Below are 18,465 nucleotides of genomic sequence, written 5' to 3' on the forward strand. Positions count from 1 at the left end.
AGCTATTAAATATCTCTCCTCAACTCTATTGTCTCACCAAAGCTCTGATTACACAACTTCAGCACTTACTGGATATTTCTAAAGGGATGTTCACTATAACAACACACAATCATGCAAAAACCACTTTCACTGTTCTTCCCAAGTGAAGTCTGCCTTCCAATTTCTATTTCATTTGGAATGAATGAATATTGCAATCGTCTCAGCTAGAAAGATTAAGTCCCTGTGGCTCATTTCCTTTGTGTCAGAATAAACTAATGGGATGTAGTGTCGACTTAAATCTAACCCCAGGACTGCCATTCCTCATTGTGTGATCTTGGATTAGTTACTTACTCTCTGAGCCTAGATTTTCATCTGTGAAATAGGATTAACAATACCCATCTCACAGGGTTTTAAGGATCAAATGACCCACACTGCATGCCAGACACAGTTGGCAAGCAATAGCTTCTCTCATCAGTTACCAAATTTTGCCCATTCTTCCTCTGAAGGTCTCTCATATGTCTACTCCCAATTCTAACTCTTAGGCACACCTGGTTACTCTAATAACCTCTCAGCCACCTGCCTTAAATCTAGCCTCTTCAATCCATCTTTCACACTGTTGTCAAAATAATCTTAAAACTAATTTTTGGTTACCAAAGGGGAAAGAGAGGAAGAGATTTAGAAGATTTGGATTAACATACATACACTGCTGCTAAGCCCGTTCAGTCGTATCTGACTCTGTGCTACCCCAAGACAACAGCCCACTAGGCTCCTCTGTCCCTGGGATTCTCCAGGCAAGAATACTGGAGTGGGTTGCCATTTCCTTCTCCAATGCATGAAAGTGAAAAGTGAAAGTGAAGTCGCTCAGTCGTGCCCAACTCTTAGCAGCCCCATGGACTGCAGCCTACCAGGCTCCTCCATCCATGGGATTTTCCAGGCAAGAGAACTGGAGTGGGTGCCATTACTATACATAAAATGGGCTTCTCTTGTAGCTCAGCTGGTAAAGAATCTGCCTGCAATGCAGGAAACCTGGGTTTGACCCCTGGGTTGGGAAGACCCTCTGGAGAAGGGAAAGGCTACCCACCCCAGTATTCTGGCCTGGAGAATTCCATGGTCTGTATAGTCCATGAGGTCGCAAAGAGTCGGACACATCTGAGTGACTTTCACTTTGTGGACATAAAACAGAAGACCAACAAGGACCTATGGTATAGCACAGAGAATTATATGTGTGTGTGTGTGTATGAATCACTGTGATATATATCAAAAATTGAAAAAATATTATAAACCAACTATACTTCAATAAAAAAGAAAAAAATAATCTTCTTACAATATATATTTATCAAATGATATTCTTATTAATAAAGTGTTCAATAGCTCCCTAATAATCAAGGCTTGTTCAGCTTTCTTGTCTGCTGAAAATCTACTCTTTCAAACCTATTTCCTCTCACTTCTCATCACAAATATCCCGATTAACTGGCTTCCCCACTTCTACACACACTGCAAGATGTTCCCCACCATCATGCCGTTGCTCAGACTACTCCTTCCCTCTGCTCTCCTGGTCTTCCTCTTTCCTGACCACTGGCTGTACTTCAAACCTGTCCTGAGCACACACTTCCTATGCTCGCCACTGGTGTTCATTTCCCTGGATTGTGTCACTTATGTGAACCTTCTTTCCCCACTTTGATCATTTGTGACTTATTACTCATGGGCCCTCTGTCTACCATGGTGTATCTCTGTGCAACCAAGCAGATTAAAAAACTTCCAGATGAATTAAAAGAATGGAACAAAACAGAATTATCAGCTGTTCTAATTTAACATACTCTGAGTATTTAAAACTTTAAAGACTTGCACTAGTTTCTTATTGTTTATGTTGTCTAAGTTTTTATCAGTCCAGCTTGAGTGGGAGCATCTTGAAACTAAAGATAAATGACTAACTTTTTCTGCATTCCCATAAACATCTAACACATTATAAGTACTTTAGAGTAAAAAGTTTAATACATCTTGGCTTTGTATAACAGAACAATGATTTCCCAGGCAAGGCATTTATCAACCCTCCACAGGAAAAGTTTTGCTAATTCATATATTCCTTCCTGAGAGGATGCTTCTCTTTCTCCCATTCTCTTCTTCTATAGCAAGAATTCTACTATAGTAAGCCACTGTAATTCATGAGTCCATGTCACAATATTTAGTAGATACAGACCATATGTTTTAAAAAACAGGACAACATGGTTCTAATCAAAAGCAGAGAAAAAATAATTTTCAGCATCGTCTATGGACAAAATCCTCAAACACACTTACCATAATCAGCTGGTGTATAATTCAGAAGTTCAAATCTCCAGTGTTTGTAGCTTGAATAATTCTGGTACATATCAAATATTTCTCGGGTAAATTGTTGGCAGATATCACCTAAAAGAAAATAAAAAAATATTCAGTCACTATACATTTTCCAAAGAAGACATACAGATGGACAGTAGGCACATGAAAAGATGTTCAACATCACTAATTATTAGAGAAACGCAAATCAAAACTACAAAGGAGGTATCAATTCACACTGCTCAGAATGGCCACCATTAAAAATCTATGAATAACAAACTCTGGAGAAGGTGTGGGGAGAAAGGAACCCTCCAGCATTGTTGGTGGGAATGTAAACTGGTAGAGTCACTATGGAAAACAGTATGGAGGTTCCCTAAAAAACTAAAAATAGAGTTGCCGTATGACTCAGCAATCCTACTCCTGGGCATATATCTGGAGAAAACTCTAATACAAAAAGACACATGCACCTCAGTGTTCACTGCAGCATTATTTACAATAGCCAAGACATGGAAACAACCTAAATGTCCACTGAGAGATGAATGGGTTAAGAAGGTCTGGCATCCATGTGCAATGGAACACTACTCAGCCTTGGAAAAGAACAAAGTAACGCCATCTGCGCGGCAATATGGATGGACCTGGAGATTATCTCACAAAATGAAGTGAGTCAGAAAAGGAAGAAAGACAAATATCAGATGATATCACTTCTATGTGGAATCTAAACTATGACTCAAATGAACTTATTTATGAAACAGAAACAGACTTACCGATACAGACATCAAATTTATGTTTACCAAAGGGGATAAGGGATGCTGCTGCTGCTGCTGCTGCTGCTAAGCTGCTTCAGTTGTGTCCGATTCTGTGCGAGTGCATAGACGGCAGCCCATGGGATTTTCCAGGCAAGAGTACTGGAGTGGGTTGCCATTGCCTTCTCCAATGCATGGAAGTGAAAAGTGAAAGTAAAGTAGCTCAGTCATGTCCGACTCTTCACGACTCCATGGACTGCAGCCTACCAGGCTCCTATGTCCATGGGATTTTCCAGGCAAGAGTCCTGGACTGGGTTGCCATTGCCTTCTCCAGGATAGGGAATGAGGAGGGATAAATGAGGAGTCTGGGATTAGCAGATATATAATACTATATACATAATAGATCAACAACAATGTTCTACTGTATAGCACACTAGAATTGAATATATTCAATATCCTGTAATAAACCAAATTAAAAAAAATATGAAAAAGAATATATATATAGGTGTAACTGAATCACTGTATGCTAGAAACTAAGACAACACTATAAATCAACTATACTTCAATAAAAAAAAAATTTTTCTGCTTTTTCTAGGAGAAGAAATTCCAGGAAATTTTAGGAAAGTCCTCCTTAAGTATTGATACAAGGCCTCTTAGGAGTTGAGAAGTAACTGCTTCCAAAGGGAAACACATTTAACAAACTTTTAAAGTTATAGTGTGTCAAATCAAGGTAACCTTCAAGTATTTTTTAAGATCATTTACAATAAAATTATTTTATTGGAGAAGGAAATGGCAACCCACTCCAGTGTTCTTGCCTGGAGAATCCCAGGGATGGGGGAGCCTGGTGGGCCGCCGTCTATGGGGTCGCACAGAGTCAGACACGACTAAAGCGACTTAGCAGCAGCAGCAGCAGTATGTATAATACATCTATTGTGTCATTTAGCCACAAACTACCAGGTATCGATGTTTCCACAGGAGTGGAAACTGAGTGCTGCCCATCTGGGACGTTGTCTTCTGACTCATAACCCGCTGCTTCCTTTCTGAGATGCTGCTAGCTTTCTAGAATCACTGGAGCTAGAACCCATTTGTCATGTTCATCTTTCACTCTGACATCAGTCCCAGGAGACTCTTCAGTGACTCACTAGTTTCTGTCACCAAATAAATCACTCTCTTGGTGAGCTTGCAAAAAAAAAAAAAATTATTTTATTGACCTCCAGTCGTTCTTCCAGATGTCACTTCTAAAATAACATCATTTTTGTCATATTTCTCCTTTGGCAGTAGACTCTGGAAAAGCTGAAAAGGGGGAAAAATCAGTATTAGTGTGTATAGTTTCCAGGTATGCTGTTATTACTTGAACTTAGACAAGAGATTCGCAAATATTAATAAAATCAGTAATTAATAAAATCATAGATCATCCCAAAAGAGGTCTGGCTTTAATAAGCAGACCTAATTAGGCCTAAGATAAGCAATCAGTTTATGTCAAACAATGAAGTTACTTGTTGGGATAGTTTCTACAATGCTATCAGATTATCTCAATTTTCTAAAATGCAGAAGTTCAGATCAAAGTCCAGTGTTCCACTCAGTTTTCTTCAGATTCTGCTTCTAGTAGTCCTGAACAGTAGCTTCTTTCATGTAATGAAAGAAAGCTTTCAAAGTCTTCATTTGGAGAAAATGAGGACTTTTTATATACAATTACATGTTCTCTCCCGCAATAAATGCCAGTGCCAGGCCATGCCCTGTCTTCTCAGCAGAGTTGCTGTTTAAAGAGTAGATTGAGGACTCCCAAGATAAGGCTCAAATATTTTCTCAGTGTAATAAGAAAAAGAGGGACTTTCTGATAAAGAAAGTAACCAATTTCCCTCTTAGGAAGAAAATGGAAGCGGTTTTCTTTTTATTATTACTAAAAGGTCTTTCAAATCAAACTGAAATTACCCATGTATCATGGACTCTTCCTACTGACAGTTTTTGAAACAGCCCATCTCTGCTAGAAATGATATGGCTTGATGGAGAGAATATTAGACTAGGAGTCAGACGTCTGACTTCTGTTTTTGACTAGCTGTTTATATCAGGGATAAAAAATATTGATACCTCCACCACATCCTCCTCAACCCCTCAAAAAGCCCCTCTGGAGATTATTATCATACTAAGTGAAGTAAGCCAGACAGAGAAAGACAAATATCATACACTGTTGCTTATCTGTGGAATCTTAAAAAAAAAAAAAAAAGGATACAAATGAACTTTTTTACAAAATAGAAATAGATGCACAGACATAGAAAACAAACAGGGTCATCAAAGGGAAAAGGGGGAGGGATATATTAAGAGTTTGGGATTAACATATACAAATATATACTGCTATATATAAAATAAACAAGGACCTACTGTATAGAACAGGGAATTATACTGAGAATTTTGTAATAACCTATAATGAAAAAGAAGCTGAGAAAGAAGATATGTGTGTCTGTGTATACGTAACAGAATAACTGTACTGTACACCTGAAACGAACACAACATTGTAAATCAACCGTACTTCAATTAAAAACAAAAGCCCATCTTCTGGGTTCCCAGAGTAGGGAAGACTGAAGGTAGGGGGACGGCAGACATGGCAAAGGGGAACGTAAGACGCAGTGCTGGATCTTCCTTTTCTTTTAGACAATCCATCCGCTGAGCTAGAAGGGGCTAAAGACTTACATTAACCCATTGTCTCTACAGTCTTGGATTCATTCCATATTTAACCTAAGCAGCATGAGCTGCTCCCTTTTTCTAAGACTTAAAAACCCTGGACTCCTCCCCTTGTTGAAGTAGACTCAGCTTAGGAATACTTTTGTCTGGAGGTAGGGGGCTTGTTCTTTTCTTTGCCATCACAATCTCTTCACCTCACTCTCATTCTGTCGTAAATTACAGCACTAAACCCAACATTATCAATCATTCTAAGAGAAAACTTAATAAAAGTGGTGTTCAGAAAGTACTTTAAGCACCAAAACATAATTGAGCAAGAACAGTATTCCTTTATATTCACGGTATTAGGTTTAGTTTACCTCTTAAAACATACCTCATGGTATAACATGTTGATTTTCTGAGCAATGGTTTGCCTCTCTTCCAATGCAAGTTCTTGTAGCTGTTTTTCATCTTGTTTATTTAGACCTACAAACCATCAAATAATAGTAAAAATGTTTAAATACTCACCAAGAAACTCTTAAATAGCTACCTAACCTCAATCTACTAAATTTTATGTTGTGAAGGCAAGGGATTATAAAAAAGAACTATTACAACAATAGTTAGAGAATATCAATTAAGTATTTGCTGCTGCTGCTGCTAAGTCACTTCAGTCATGTCCAATTCTGTGCGACCCCATAGACGGCAGTCCACCAGGCTCCCCTGTTCCTGGAATCCTCCAGGCAAGAACACTGGAGTGGGTTGTCATTTCCTTCTCCAATGCCTGAAAGTGAAAAGTGAAAGTGAAGTCGCTCAGTCATGTCCGACCCTTAGCAACCCCATGGACTGCAGCCTACCAGGCTCCTCCGTCCACGGGAGTTTCCAGGCAAGAGTACTGGAGTGGGGTGCCATTTCCTTCTCCAAAGTATATGCTACTGCTACTGCTGCTAAGTCGCTTCAGTCGTGTCCAACTCTGTGCAACCCCATAGATGGAAGCCCACCAGGCTCCCCCGTTCCTGAGATTCTCAAGGCAAGAACACTGGAGTGGGTTGCCATTTCCTTCTCCAATGCATGAAAGTGAAAAGTGAAAGTGAAGTCGCTCAGTCGTGTCCAACTCCTAGAGACCCCATGGACTGCAGCCTACCAGGCTCCTCTGTCCATGGGATTTTCCAGGCAAGAGTACTGGAGTGGGGTGCCATTGCCTTATGCTAAGTATGTCCAAAAAACTTGTGTGAAAATAAGTATAATCTTGCTCCAAAGAGCTGGTGATATGAATGTCTATAAGTAAATATAAAAATCAGTGATGACATCTTCCTGACCCAAATAAGCTAAGTTTTAGAGTAAACTGGGGTGACTACTTGTCTAAAGGTGGCAGTCATTGGTTAGCACACTGAGTAATCTAGCATGGCTAGAACCTCCATAAATTTTGAGCGCTCTTAAAAATGCTCATCCTTAGTAAACATTTTTTTAAAACACCACATGGGTCAAAAACCCACATATCTTGGCAACCTCTGCTTTATGGAAAGAGTGGTTCTTTTCACATTTCAAAGCTGAAAATTAAATCCTGGAACTCTCACAAAACAAGCTGTCAATGAGATAGTGGCCGAACAGGGTGAATCCTGTAACCTTTGACCCCATTGCTTTAGATGCCTAGAGACTCCATTTGTCAGTGGTGATGTGTGCTAAATGAGGTAGACATTTTTGATACTAAATAATTAAAAAATTAGAAATGAAGACTCATAAAAGAGAGAAGGCTCTTTAAAATCCTTCTCTAGCCATGGAAGTCATTGGGATCTGGTGGAATTCTATGCCTCATTCCGTTTTTCAACATTTAACGCTGGCTCTAGTTGCTGGGGACCCAAGGATGAATAAAACATGGTTCAGGCCTCAAGGGGCTCAGTCTGCTGGCAAAGATGGACACATTCACCTTGTTACAATAGGTAGTAAAAGCAGTGCCACTGAGGCCTAAGGGTAGTCTAACCCAGACTTTGACCCTTAAGGAAGATTCCCAAATAAGGTGCGAATCTCTTCCTTGTGTGTGTGTGTGTGATCTTAGCTCCCTGACCAAGGGTCAAACCCGCACTGCCTGCACTGGAGGGTGACGTCTCAACCCCTGGCGCACCAGGGAAGCCCCTGACCTCAATTTCTAACTATAAATGGCCTGCTGCAGAACTGTACTATCACTGCTGGCCTCGCCTTGTGCACGTAAGCCTCAGACGGCAGCCAGGCTGCCATGACTCAATGTGTTGAGTCATGTGTCGGCTGAGTCAAACACCTCAATGTGTTGGCTGGGTCAAAGGTATACCAGAAACACCTGCTGATTTGCAATCATTCCTTGCTGAACTGTAAAATCCAACCTAATTCAATTTCACCAGATTCAATTCAATGTCAACAGAGTCAAGAGTCTATTATACCCTGTGACTGGTGCTGCAGGAAATAAAAATAAGACACAGGCCCTGTACTTGAGGCTCAGGGAAAGGGACTGAAGTTAAAACATTTACATAAGAGATTAGAATACAAAACAGAGAAAGGTAATCATACTTGTTTTACAGAGGGGAGTGAAGCCAGAGTATGATATTCAAGCCATACTTTGTAAGAGGACTGAATTTCAAGAAGATGAAATTGGTGGGTTAAGAACATGAGCAAAGACATGGGATGGTCTGAGTATATTCAGGAAATGGCAAATTGGTCTATTTTGGTTGGAAGATAGAACATGCAAAGGGAAACAAGACTACACAGAGAGGTGGGGGTCACTCTGCAGGGACTCTTAAATGCCAAGCCAAACAATCTATATTTATAGGCAATGGGATTTACTGAAAATTCACAGTAGGAAAGTAGTATAGTTAAGGCTATACTTAAGCTGGGAACCTCTCATAGCTCAGTTGGGAAAGAATCCGCCTGCGATGCAGGAGACCCCAGTTTGATTCCTGGATCAGGCAGATCCGCTGGAGAAGGGATAGGCTACCCATTCTTGGGCTTCCCTTGTAGCTCAGCTGGTAAAGAATCTGCCTTCAATGTGGGAGACCTGGGTTCAATCCCTGGGTTGGGAAGATCCCCTGGAGAAGGAAAAGGCTACCCACTCCACTATTCTGGCCTGGAGAATTCCATGGACTGCATAGTCCATGGGGTCACTAAGAGTTGGACATGACTGAGCACTCACTCACTAGGCTGGAAAAGCTTGGAGATGAGACTACAAGTTAGGAATTTATTGTAAACATCTTTGATGAGCTATAACGAAGATATAAAGTAGTGGAAAGGATAGAAGACTCATGCAAGATATATTACAGAGGTAGACTGTATATTGGACTTCAAATCCTTGGGCAGTGAATAAGAGTAGCAGCTGTGCAATCTCATCGATTGGGTTCAAATCCCTGCTCCTCTCTGGACCAGGTAAGTGACCTTTGGCACTTTAACCTCTCGGTTTCATCTATAAAGTGGGAATATTAATAAAAATTCCTACCTCATAAGGTCATTGTGAGCATTCAAATGAGATTAATATTTGCAAAATACTTAGCTTAGTGCCTGGCACATAATAAGACTTAGTAAATGTAGCTATTATCACTATTATTATAAAATAGCAGAATTGTAGTAGAAACTTTAGAAGCAATCTACTAATTGAATCTACTAATATTGCATGATACAAACATGGCTGACAGTTTGTGTCAGTTTAATTGGAAAACATTTAGTAAGCTTCTATTATGCGCAATAGGGTTCGATCCCTGAGTTGGGAAGATTCCCTGGAGAGGGAATGGCAACCCACTCCAGTATTCTTGCCTGGAAAATTCCATGGACAGAGGAGCCTGGTGGGCTACAGTCCATGGGGTTGCAAAGAGTCCCACACAACTGAGTGACTAACATGTATAATATGTGCAAGCAACTTTCCCAAATAATTACAAATTTGAGAGAAATTATGCAAAAGAGTGAAAAATAATACTCATTAAAAGAGGTGAGAAGGGCTTCCCTGGTGGTCCAGTGGTTAAGAATCCACCTTGCAATTCAGGGGGCACGGGTTAATCCCTGGTCTGGGAAGATCCCACACGCTGCGGGGCAACTAAGCTTGTGCACAGCCACTGAAGCCCGCAAGCCCTAGGGCTTGTGCTCCACAAAAAGAGAAGCCACTGCAATGAGAAGCCCGCGCACCGCAACTAGAGAGTAGTCCCGGAACTAGAGAAAGACTGCACACGGCAAGAAACACCCAGTGCAGCCAACAATACAACAAATACATAAAAAATGATGATACGCAGAATAAAGCTTGATACACAGATGATACACAGGATGATACACTGAATAAAGCTTATAAATTAAACTAAAAGCTAATAGCAAAGTAAGTGTTAAATCCCAGGTTAATCCATTATACTTGTTTCTCAACTTCTATATATTCTGGAAACTGTTTATAAAAGAAAAATGTTAAGACAATAATAAGAGATACTAAAATTGAAAATTAACACCTCTCACATTATGTATGTAAAATTAACTCAAATAGATCAATGACCTAAATATAAGGGCTAAAAATATAAAACTCTTGGAATAAAACACATATCTGAATCTTCGTGACTGTGGGTTTCTTAGATATGGCACCAAAACACAAACAAGAGGAAAAAAAAAGATAAACCTCATCAAAATTAAAAATGGTGGTGCTTCAAGGGACAACCCACAAAATGGAAGAAAAATTTTGCAAATAATATTTCTGATACGGAACTTGTATCTGTAACATAAAGAACTCGTACAACTCAATAATAAAAAAGACAACTCAATTTAAAAAACGGGCAAAGGATTTAAACAGTCATTTATCCAAAGGTGACATACAATAGGCACATTCATCAGAGAAATGAAAGTCAAAATCACATTTCACACACTAGGATGGCTAGAATCACAAAGGTGGATCACAAAGGTTGGAGAGGATGTGGAGAAACCAGAACTCTCATACATGGGAGATGGAATGTAAAATGGTGCAGCCTCTTAGGAAAACCTGTCAGGCAGCTCCTCAAAAGATTAAACATGGAGTTACCATACGGCAATATATGTCCACACAAAAACTTACCGTACACAAGTATTCGTAACAGCATTGCTCATAATTACCAAAAAGTGGAAACAACTCAATAACCAACAACTCATGAATGGATATAAATAAAAGGTGAGATATCTATACAATGGGACATAATTCATCAATAAAAAGAAATGAAGCTCAGAAACATGCTACAATGAAATTGAACCTTAAACATATCCTAAGTGAAAGAAGCCAATCTTAGCTTATGAAAGAAGCTAACATATTGGATGATTCCATTTATATAAAATGCCTGAAATAAGTAACTGGGTAGAGACAGAAAGTAAGGCTGGTAGGGATGGCGGGATTGGGATGAGATGGCTAAAGGGTGCAGGGTTTCCTCCGAGGGTGATGAAACAATGCCCGTACTACATGAGCCCTCTGATGGGGTAGAAATTGTATTTTTGTGTCCATGGTATGTAGCATCCAGGACACTGCTCAACAAAGATCTATTCAATAAATTAAAGCTCTGAAAATGTCAGTATTCAGTCTCCCAGACCTTAACAGCATCTTGGCAAGGACTGTGAGGACCTCAGTCTCATAGTAGGAGTTACTCTTTAGAAGCTGTCAGACACCCAGACTTACAGTACAGAGTCCTGTCCTTTCCAATTGTAGGGCTTATTACTCGTCGGTTTTTTAAGAGCTCGAGTTCAATATACCTTTAACTTAGAGAATCAATCCTGTACTTGTACACACACACATCTTTTACCTACTTTTACACATTGATTCTAATTCTTCAATGGCTTGTTCAGCCTCCTGAATTTCTTTGTAAATGACCGCAAGCGGGGCCAGCTCAGCATGCCGTCGAGTCAAGGACCTCCGGTCCCCTTCACTGGCAGAGATATGATGCAAACAATGATCAAGTGTTTGGTACTCCTTATTCAGGTCCTCCATATATTTTTGTAGTGCTTTATGCTTCCAGAGCATGCTGGTATCTTGATGACAGTATCTCCTGGAGCAATTCTTATTTAACAGACGATGGACAATGTGATTCCTGTTTCGCTTAAAGACCCACAGCCTTGTGTCAAGAGGGATCTGTGTAAGCTGATGAGAATGGCGATGGACATGACACTGGAGGTGACCATTAAGAGACAGATGTCTGAAAAGCCAAGCAAATAGGTGACGACGATTCATTTCAGTGTCTGAAACAAAATAAGCGCAAGTTGAAAAATATCAACTCCACAGAGAGAAAAACTGGGAGGAACCTCAAGCAATCTAGCTCAGTTCACTGCCTCAGCCAGCTCCACACACAGTCCCCAAATTCAATAACCCACAAAGGAAAACGATTCTTCGAACCTCTGAATCAAACAAAATAAATGAAGACAGCACTGTTTTCCACCCACTCACCATATATAATTAACTAAGGCAAATGAGTAAGAGTAAAATGAATAAATATATCAATAGAATAGGTTGCATCACCTATTTCTTATAACAGATCCAGAATCTAAAATTGAGTGTGTGAATAAGCACAAGTACAAAATACCCATGCAAGCTTAGGTGTCTCACATGTTAACAGATTTCTAAATTTGAAGGAAATACTATTTCCTTGTCTAATACTTTAATTTTAGGTACCCAGATGCCCAAGAAGTCAGGTAACTTATCATGATTATTCATTCTACCTGTTTCAGGCAGAGTTGAATGCAAGTTGCCTGTTCAGAGCTCAGCGTTTTTCATTCCCAACTATGCAATCTCCCTTCAAAGATGCTTCCCTTTTAGCTGAGATTTAAAGGATAAAAACTTTACATATTAATAGTAAAAATGTAGAAATTTGGCTTTTAAAAAAAGACAATGAAGCTAATTATACTAAATGAAAAAAGCAGACTCAAAAACAATATATTATCAATTAGGTTTTCAAATTTTCTACAGCATATGGAATACATGGATTTATGGGGACATTTACTCACTTTTCACTTTCAAGCATTGGAGAGGGAAATGGCAACCCACTCCAGTATTCTTGCCTGGAGAATCCCAAGGGCAGAGGAGCCTGGTGGGCTGCCGTCTATGGGGTTGCACAGAATCGGACACGACTGAAGCGACTTAGCAGTAGCAGCAGCAGCAGCAACCCCTCATAATTGAGGGCAATTTTTATTTTGAAAAAAGAAAACTAGATAAAAATACACACCAAAATGTTAATACTATGGTCTCTAGTTGTGAGATTATAGATACTTTTTCTTTTTCCCCTACTTTTTAGTGTTTTCTGAATTTCCTATACATACAGCACATAGCATTTTTACAATCAAGGAAAAAATTACTTAAAAAATTTCAAGTTAGGTGAATTTGGCTGTGTCCAATAACTATCCGTTCTCCTTCCCTCTAACAGAGATAACCAAAAGAGCTAACAAATGTACATATTTGTGATTACTGAATAAGAAAGGGAGAAGATAAAGTGTTCTAAGAAAAATACTTTGCCCCTACAATCCTGAGGTTCAAATCTGAAGTAAGGGTCAAAACTGATCAGAATCAACCTTTATTATCTCCAGTGTTCCTACTATGCTGCTGCTGCTGCTGCTAAGTCGCTTCAGTCGTGTCCGACCCTGTGCGACCCCACAGACAGCAGCCCACCAGGCTCCTCTGTCCATGGGATTCTCCAGGCAAGAACACTGGAGTGGGTTGCCATTTCCTCCTCCAATGCATGAAAGTGAAAAGTCAAAGTGAAGTCGCTCAGTCGTGTCTGACTCCTAGCGACCCCATGGACTGCAGCCTACCAGGCTCCTCCATCCATGGGATTTTCCAGGCAAGAGTACTGGAGTGGGGTGCCATTGCCTTCTTCTCCTACTATGCTAGGTGTATTAATATATTAGTTCAGTTGATCATTGCAGGTCAGCTAACTTGGATATCATTATTTTCTAAGAAATAGAATGGTATCTAAAATATTCAAAATTTGCAGGGTTCTGCTAACAAAATGTAACTTAATCACACTCTAAAGAGGGCACCAGGGTCCAGTAGCCACAAATGCTAGTCCTCCAGCAGGAGTTACTACTCCTCTTCACATTGAGACAGGCTGGGGGCTGGGACCTGGGACCCCGTTGGTGCAGGGCTACCATGCTTGCCCCTGGACAATCATCTCCAGGAGCAACACAACACAAAGAAACTACAAGGGACTTAACCGCGTGCATGCGCAGTTGGGGCAAATTCTGGACACCTAGATACAAAGAGACCAAAAAGCCCACCTGCCACCTCCCAAGAGCCTGAAGAGCTGGGAGTACAAGCATGGTCCTCAGCATGACCCCTCAAAGGGAGGGACGAACCACCTAATCTACCCCTCCTTCCGACTCCTGGACACGAACAAGCTCGCCTGTCTCTCCCCACCCCCAGCAAGTGAGCAAGCAAGCAAACTTGTTCTGGCTCACCCCTGCTGTAGCAGGGGCCTCAATAAAGCCTTGTTTCAATATCCCAACTAGCCTCTGAACACTTTCTAGTGATTAAGGAGGCCAAGAACCCTGATGGGTAGCAACATCTAGTCTCCATCACAGGTGTGTCCATTTGAAAAAGGACAGAGAAAAAAACGGCAAAAAAGATTTTTGTTGAAACACTTCTAGCTAGAGTTCCTTTTTAGGAACAGTTAGTAGAAGGGGTAGGACAGAGGATGAAAGGGCTAGATGGCATCATCGACTCAATGGACAGGAGTCTGGGCAAACTCCCAGAGATAGTGAAGGGCAGGGAAGCCTGGTGAAGAGTCGGACACCATTGAGCGGCTGAACAAGTAAAATACCTCTCTAGGTCATGAACTTCAATGTTAAGTAAACCCTAAGACCTTCACCCTCTAGGGTTATCTATACTTGAGAATTTCAAGTCTTCTCCTTCACCCCTCAGCCCCTCGCCCCCATACATGCAGTTAACAAGATTAATCTGAAATTCTAGGAACTCTCAGCCTCGGCAAATCAGAAGCGACACTAAGCCCGCACGAGGGTATCACGTGTAAGTTACACTGAGTTACTCGGTATCAAGAATGATCCCACAGGGAGGCACCAGGGGGAAAAAAAGCTAGAGAAAGAAAATAGACTTTTAAGATCAGAAAAGAGACATGAACTGTGAGTACTTAAAAAAAAATTAAGGACACTAGGTTTCCTTACTGAAGTCGGAACCTTCTGTGATCCACTACATTTCAGCCCATCGGTCACCGGATCCCTTTCACCTCCGGGTTCACCCAGTCTGGGTTAGAGCCCGACCCCGCCTCCTCGGGCGTCGCCACTCCTCTGCGGCAGAGGAGTTCTTGAGTGTGCGCAACATGAGCTATCAAAGGAAACAAGAGAGAAAACGGTACAACAAGAAAACGTTCCCCGAGACGGCCGTGGGCTTGCTCATCTGGAGTCAGAACCCAAAGTGTGGCTTGCCAGGGGAGGGAGAGGGGACGGGCAACGCGGGCTCGGGTGTTGAATGAACCATGACTCCCGGGAGCGCTGGCCCGGGAGTCCTGGGAGTTGTAGTTTATGTCGGACAGGCGCCCCGCCCCCAACCCCCTAGGCCGAAGCTGCAGTTTCGGTTTTCCCAGTTTCAGGCAAGCTCAAAAGGGAAGTTCTCTACAGTTCTGATTAAGAGCTCTTGATATACAAAAATTTCCTTACCTGTGGAGCCACTAGAGCACGGATTCCTGATTTTTTTTTTTATAAATGAGGATTCGAAAGTTTACAGGATTCTGAACATTAATAGCTGTACTTCTCAGCTTTCCTTGCCTGAGAAAATACATAATGGCTAGTTGAGACTGTAAATGTATATCTTTAAAAAATTCATAGCAGTGCTCAGATAGCGAGTTGTGTTCCACTCTTTGTTACCCCCATGGACTATAGGCCTCCAGACTCCCATGTCCATGGGATTCTCCAGGCAACAATACTGGAGTGGGTTGCCATTTCCTCCTCCAGGAGGTCTTCCCTACCCTGGTGGAGCCCTCGTCTCCCACATTGCAGGCAGATTCTTTACCACTGAAGCCCTAAAAGTCACAAGGAGGATCCAAAATATGGGAGATCATATATAGCCACAAGTTAGTGACTTTATATCTGTTGTATACGCATAAACAGAATTTGGGGGCTCAATTTAGGTTTGTAAACCATCAATTAAGTAAAGCATTAAAAAACATAAATAATAAACAATTCCAGCAAAATGCAAATATATTGCCTTACTTTAAATATTCAAGTAGTATACTTATTTATGTTGCAGATCATATTTACAAGTCATTTGAACTCTGTGCCTCAGTATTTCTTCCTGAAAAGCAGAGGCAACAAGAATTCAATATTACCGACTTCACAGGATATTTTCTTAGGTTATGAACATAAATATAAAAAGGGGAATTAGGCATAAACATAAATATCTAGCATTTATTGCTTATATCAAGGTACCCACTTCTACCAACTACATATTGGATACTATTCTAAATGGCTTAAGCCTTTTAATTAATTTAATCCTTACAACAACCCTAAAATAACCCATTTTGCAGAATAGAAAACTATGGCACAGAGAATTTTAGTAACTTGTGCAAGGAAAAGAACTAGTGAAAAAGCTTACCTGTCTTAATAATCTATGGCTCTTAAGCTCTGATACTAGCTCCCTCCTCCAGAAAAAAAAGAAAGGAAAGCATTCAGTCATTCATTCAGTAAATACGGAGCGCTAGTTATGTGCTTCTCACTGTTCTAGACATGAGAATTTAGCAATGAATAGAAAAGACAAAAATCTTTGACCTCACAAATTCCAGAAACTGAAAGTCACTCAATCCTGTCTGACTCTTTGCGACCCCATGGACTTCTCCAGGCAAGAACACTGGAGTGGCTAGCTGTTTGCTTCTCCAGGGGATCTTCCCAACCCAGGGATCGAACTCAGGTCTCCTGCACTGCAAGCAAATTCTTTACCAGCTGAGCCACCAAGGAAGCCCCACAAATTCCAGAGAAACCACGTAAATCATTCTCCTAAATTATTCAACAAAAGCTTTTGACTTTTTATTTTGATATATTATTCAAATATATAACTTAAGTAGTATATATAAGGCTTTCTTCTTAAAAAATAAACCTTAGTACTATGGACTGAATTGTATCCCTTCCAAATTCAATATATTACAGCTAACACTGCTGACAAAGGTCTGTATCGTCAAAGCTACGGTTTCTCCAGCAGTCATGTACAGATGTGAGAGTTGGATCATAAAGAAGGCTGAGCTTGAAAGAATTGATGCTTTTGAACTGTGGTGTTGGAGAAGATTCTTGAGAGTCCCTTGGACAGAAGGGAGACCAAATCAATCCTGAAGGAAATCAACCGTGAATATTCACTGGAAGGACTGATGCTAAAGCTGAAGCTCCAATATTTTGGCTACCTGATGCAGTGAGCCACCTCACTGGAAAAGGCCTTGCTGATGGGAAAGATTGAGGGCAGGAGCAGAAGGGGACAACAGAAGATGAGATGGTTGGATGGCATCACTGACTCAAAGGACATGAATTTGAGTGAACTCCAGGAGATGGTGAAGGACAGGGAAGACTGGTGTGCACATTTCATGGGGGTGCAAAGGGCTGGACATGACTTAGTGACTAAACAACAACAACAATGCAAATATATAACTTCAGTTCAGTTCAGTCGCTCAGTCGTGTCTGACTCTTTGCGACCCCATGAATTGCAGCACTCTAGGCCTCCCTGTCCATCACCAACTCCCGGAGTTTACTCAGACTCATGTCCATCGAGTTGGTGATGCCATCCAGCCATTTCATCCTCTGTCGTCCCCTTCTCCTGCCCCCAGTCCCTCCCAGCATCAGAGTCTTTTCGAATGAGTCAACTCTTTGCATGAGGCGGCCAAAGTATTGGAGTTTCAGCTTTAGCATCATTCCTTCCAAAGAACACCCAGGACTGATCTCCTGTAGAATGGACTGGTTGGATCTCCTTGCAGTCCAAGGGACTCTCGAGAGTCTTCTCCAACACCACAGTTCAAAAGCATCAATTCTTCAGTGCTCAGCTTTCTTCACAGTCCAACTCTCACATCCATACATGACCACTGGAAAAACCATAGCCTTGACTAGACGAACCTTTGTTGGCAAAGTAATGTCTCTGCTTTTGAAGATGCTATCTAGGTTGGTCATAACTTTCCTTCCAAGGAGTAAGCATCTTTTAATTTCATGGCTGCAGTCACCATCTGCAATGATTTTGGAGCCCCCCAAAATAAAGTCAGCCACTGTTTCCCCATCTATTTGCCATGAAGTGATGGGACCAGATGCCATGATCTCAGTTTTCTGAATGTTGAGCTTTAAGCCAACTTTTTCACTCTCCTCTTTCATTTTCATCAAGAGGCTTTTTAGTTCCTCTTCACTTTCTGCCATAAGGGTGGTGTCATCTGCATATCTGAGGTTATTGATATCTCTCCCGGCAATCTTGATTCCAGCTTGTGCTTCCTCCAGCCCAGCATTTCTCATGATGTACTCTGCATATAAGTTAAATAAGCAGGGTGACAATATACAGCCTTGACACACTCCTTTTTCTATTTGGAACCACTCTGTTGTTCCATGTCCAATTCTGTTGTTTCCTGACCTGCATATAGGTTTCTCAAGAGGCTGGTCAGGTGGTCTGGTATTCCCTTTCTTGAAGAATTTTCCACAGTTTATTGTGATCCACATAGTCAAAGGCTTTGGCATAGTCAATATAGCAGAAATAGATGTTTTTCTGGAACTCTCTTGCTTTTTCCATGATCCAGTGGATGTGGGCAATTTGATCTCTGGTTCCTCTGCCTTTTTTAAAACCAGCTTGAACATCTGGAAGTTCATGGTTCACGTA

The 18,465-nt window shown here is 41.0% G+C and overlaps 1 protein-coding gene across 3 annotated transcripts in view; it reads right to left on the reverse strand.

Moving 5' to 3' along the window:
• Window positions 1-18,465, reverse strand: part of MTRF1 (mitochondrial translational release factor 1) — a 58,294-nt gene that overhangs the window by 26,912 nt on the left and 12,917 nt on the right. Inside the window, exons 1-6 of one of the 3 annotated variants that reach the window (XM_010846176.1) lie at window positions 14,802-15,092; window positions 12,348-12,444; window positions 11,442-11,870; window positions 6,082-6,173; window positions 4,244-4,325; window positions 2,275-2,382 (exon numbers count right to left, since the gene is read on the reverse strand). In XM_010846176.1, coding sequence (XP_010844478.1) covers window positions 2,275-2,382; window positions 4,244-4,325; window positions 6,082-6,173; window positions 11,442-11,862 — 703 coding nt within the window. In that variant the 5' untranslated portion in view covers window positions 11,863-11,870; window positions 12,348-12,444; window positions 14,802-15,092. Of the gene's footprint in view, window positions 1-2,274; window positions 2,383-4,243; window positions 4,326-6,081; window positions 6,174-11,441; window positions 11,871-12,347; window positions 12,445-14,801; window positions 15,093-18,465 lie in introns of those variants that run through there. The other 2 variants (XM_010846175.1, XM_010846174.1) reach the window with 2 other exon arrangements.

This window comes from Bison bison, unplaced genomic scaffold (genome assembly GCF_000754665.1).
Source record: "Bison bison bison isolate TAMUID 2011002044 unplaced genomic scaffold, Bison_UMD1.0 scf7180017864232, whole genome shotgun sequence".
Classification (NCBI taxonomy): domain Eukaryota; kingdom Metazoa; phylum Chordata; class Mammalia; order Artiodactyla; family Bovidae; genus Bison; species Bison bison.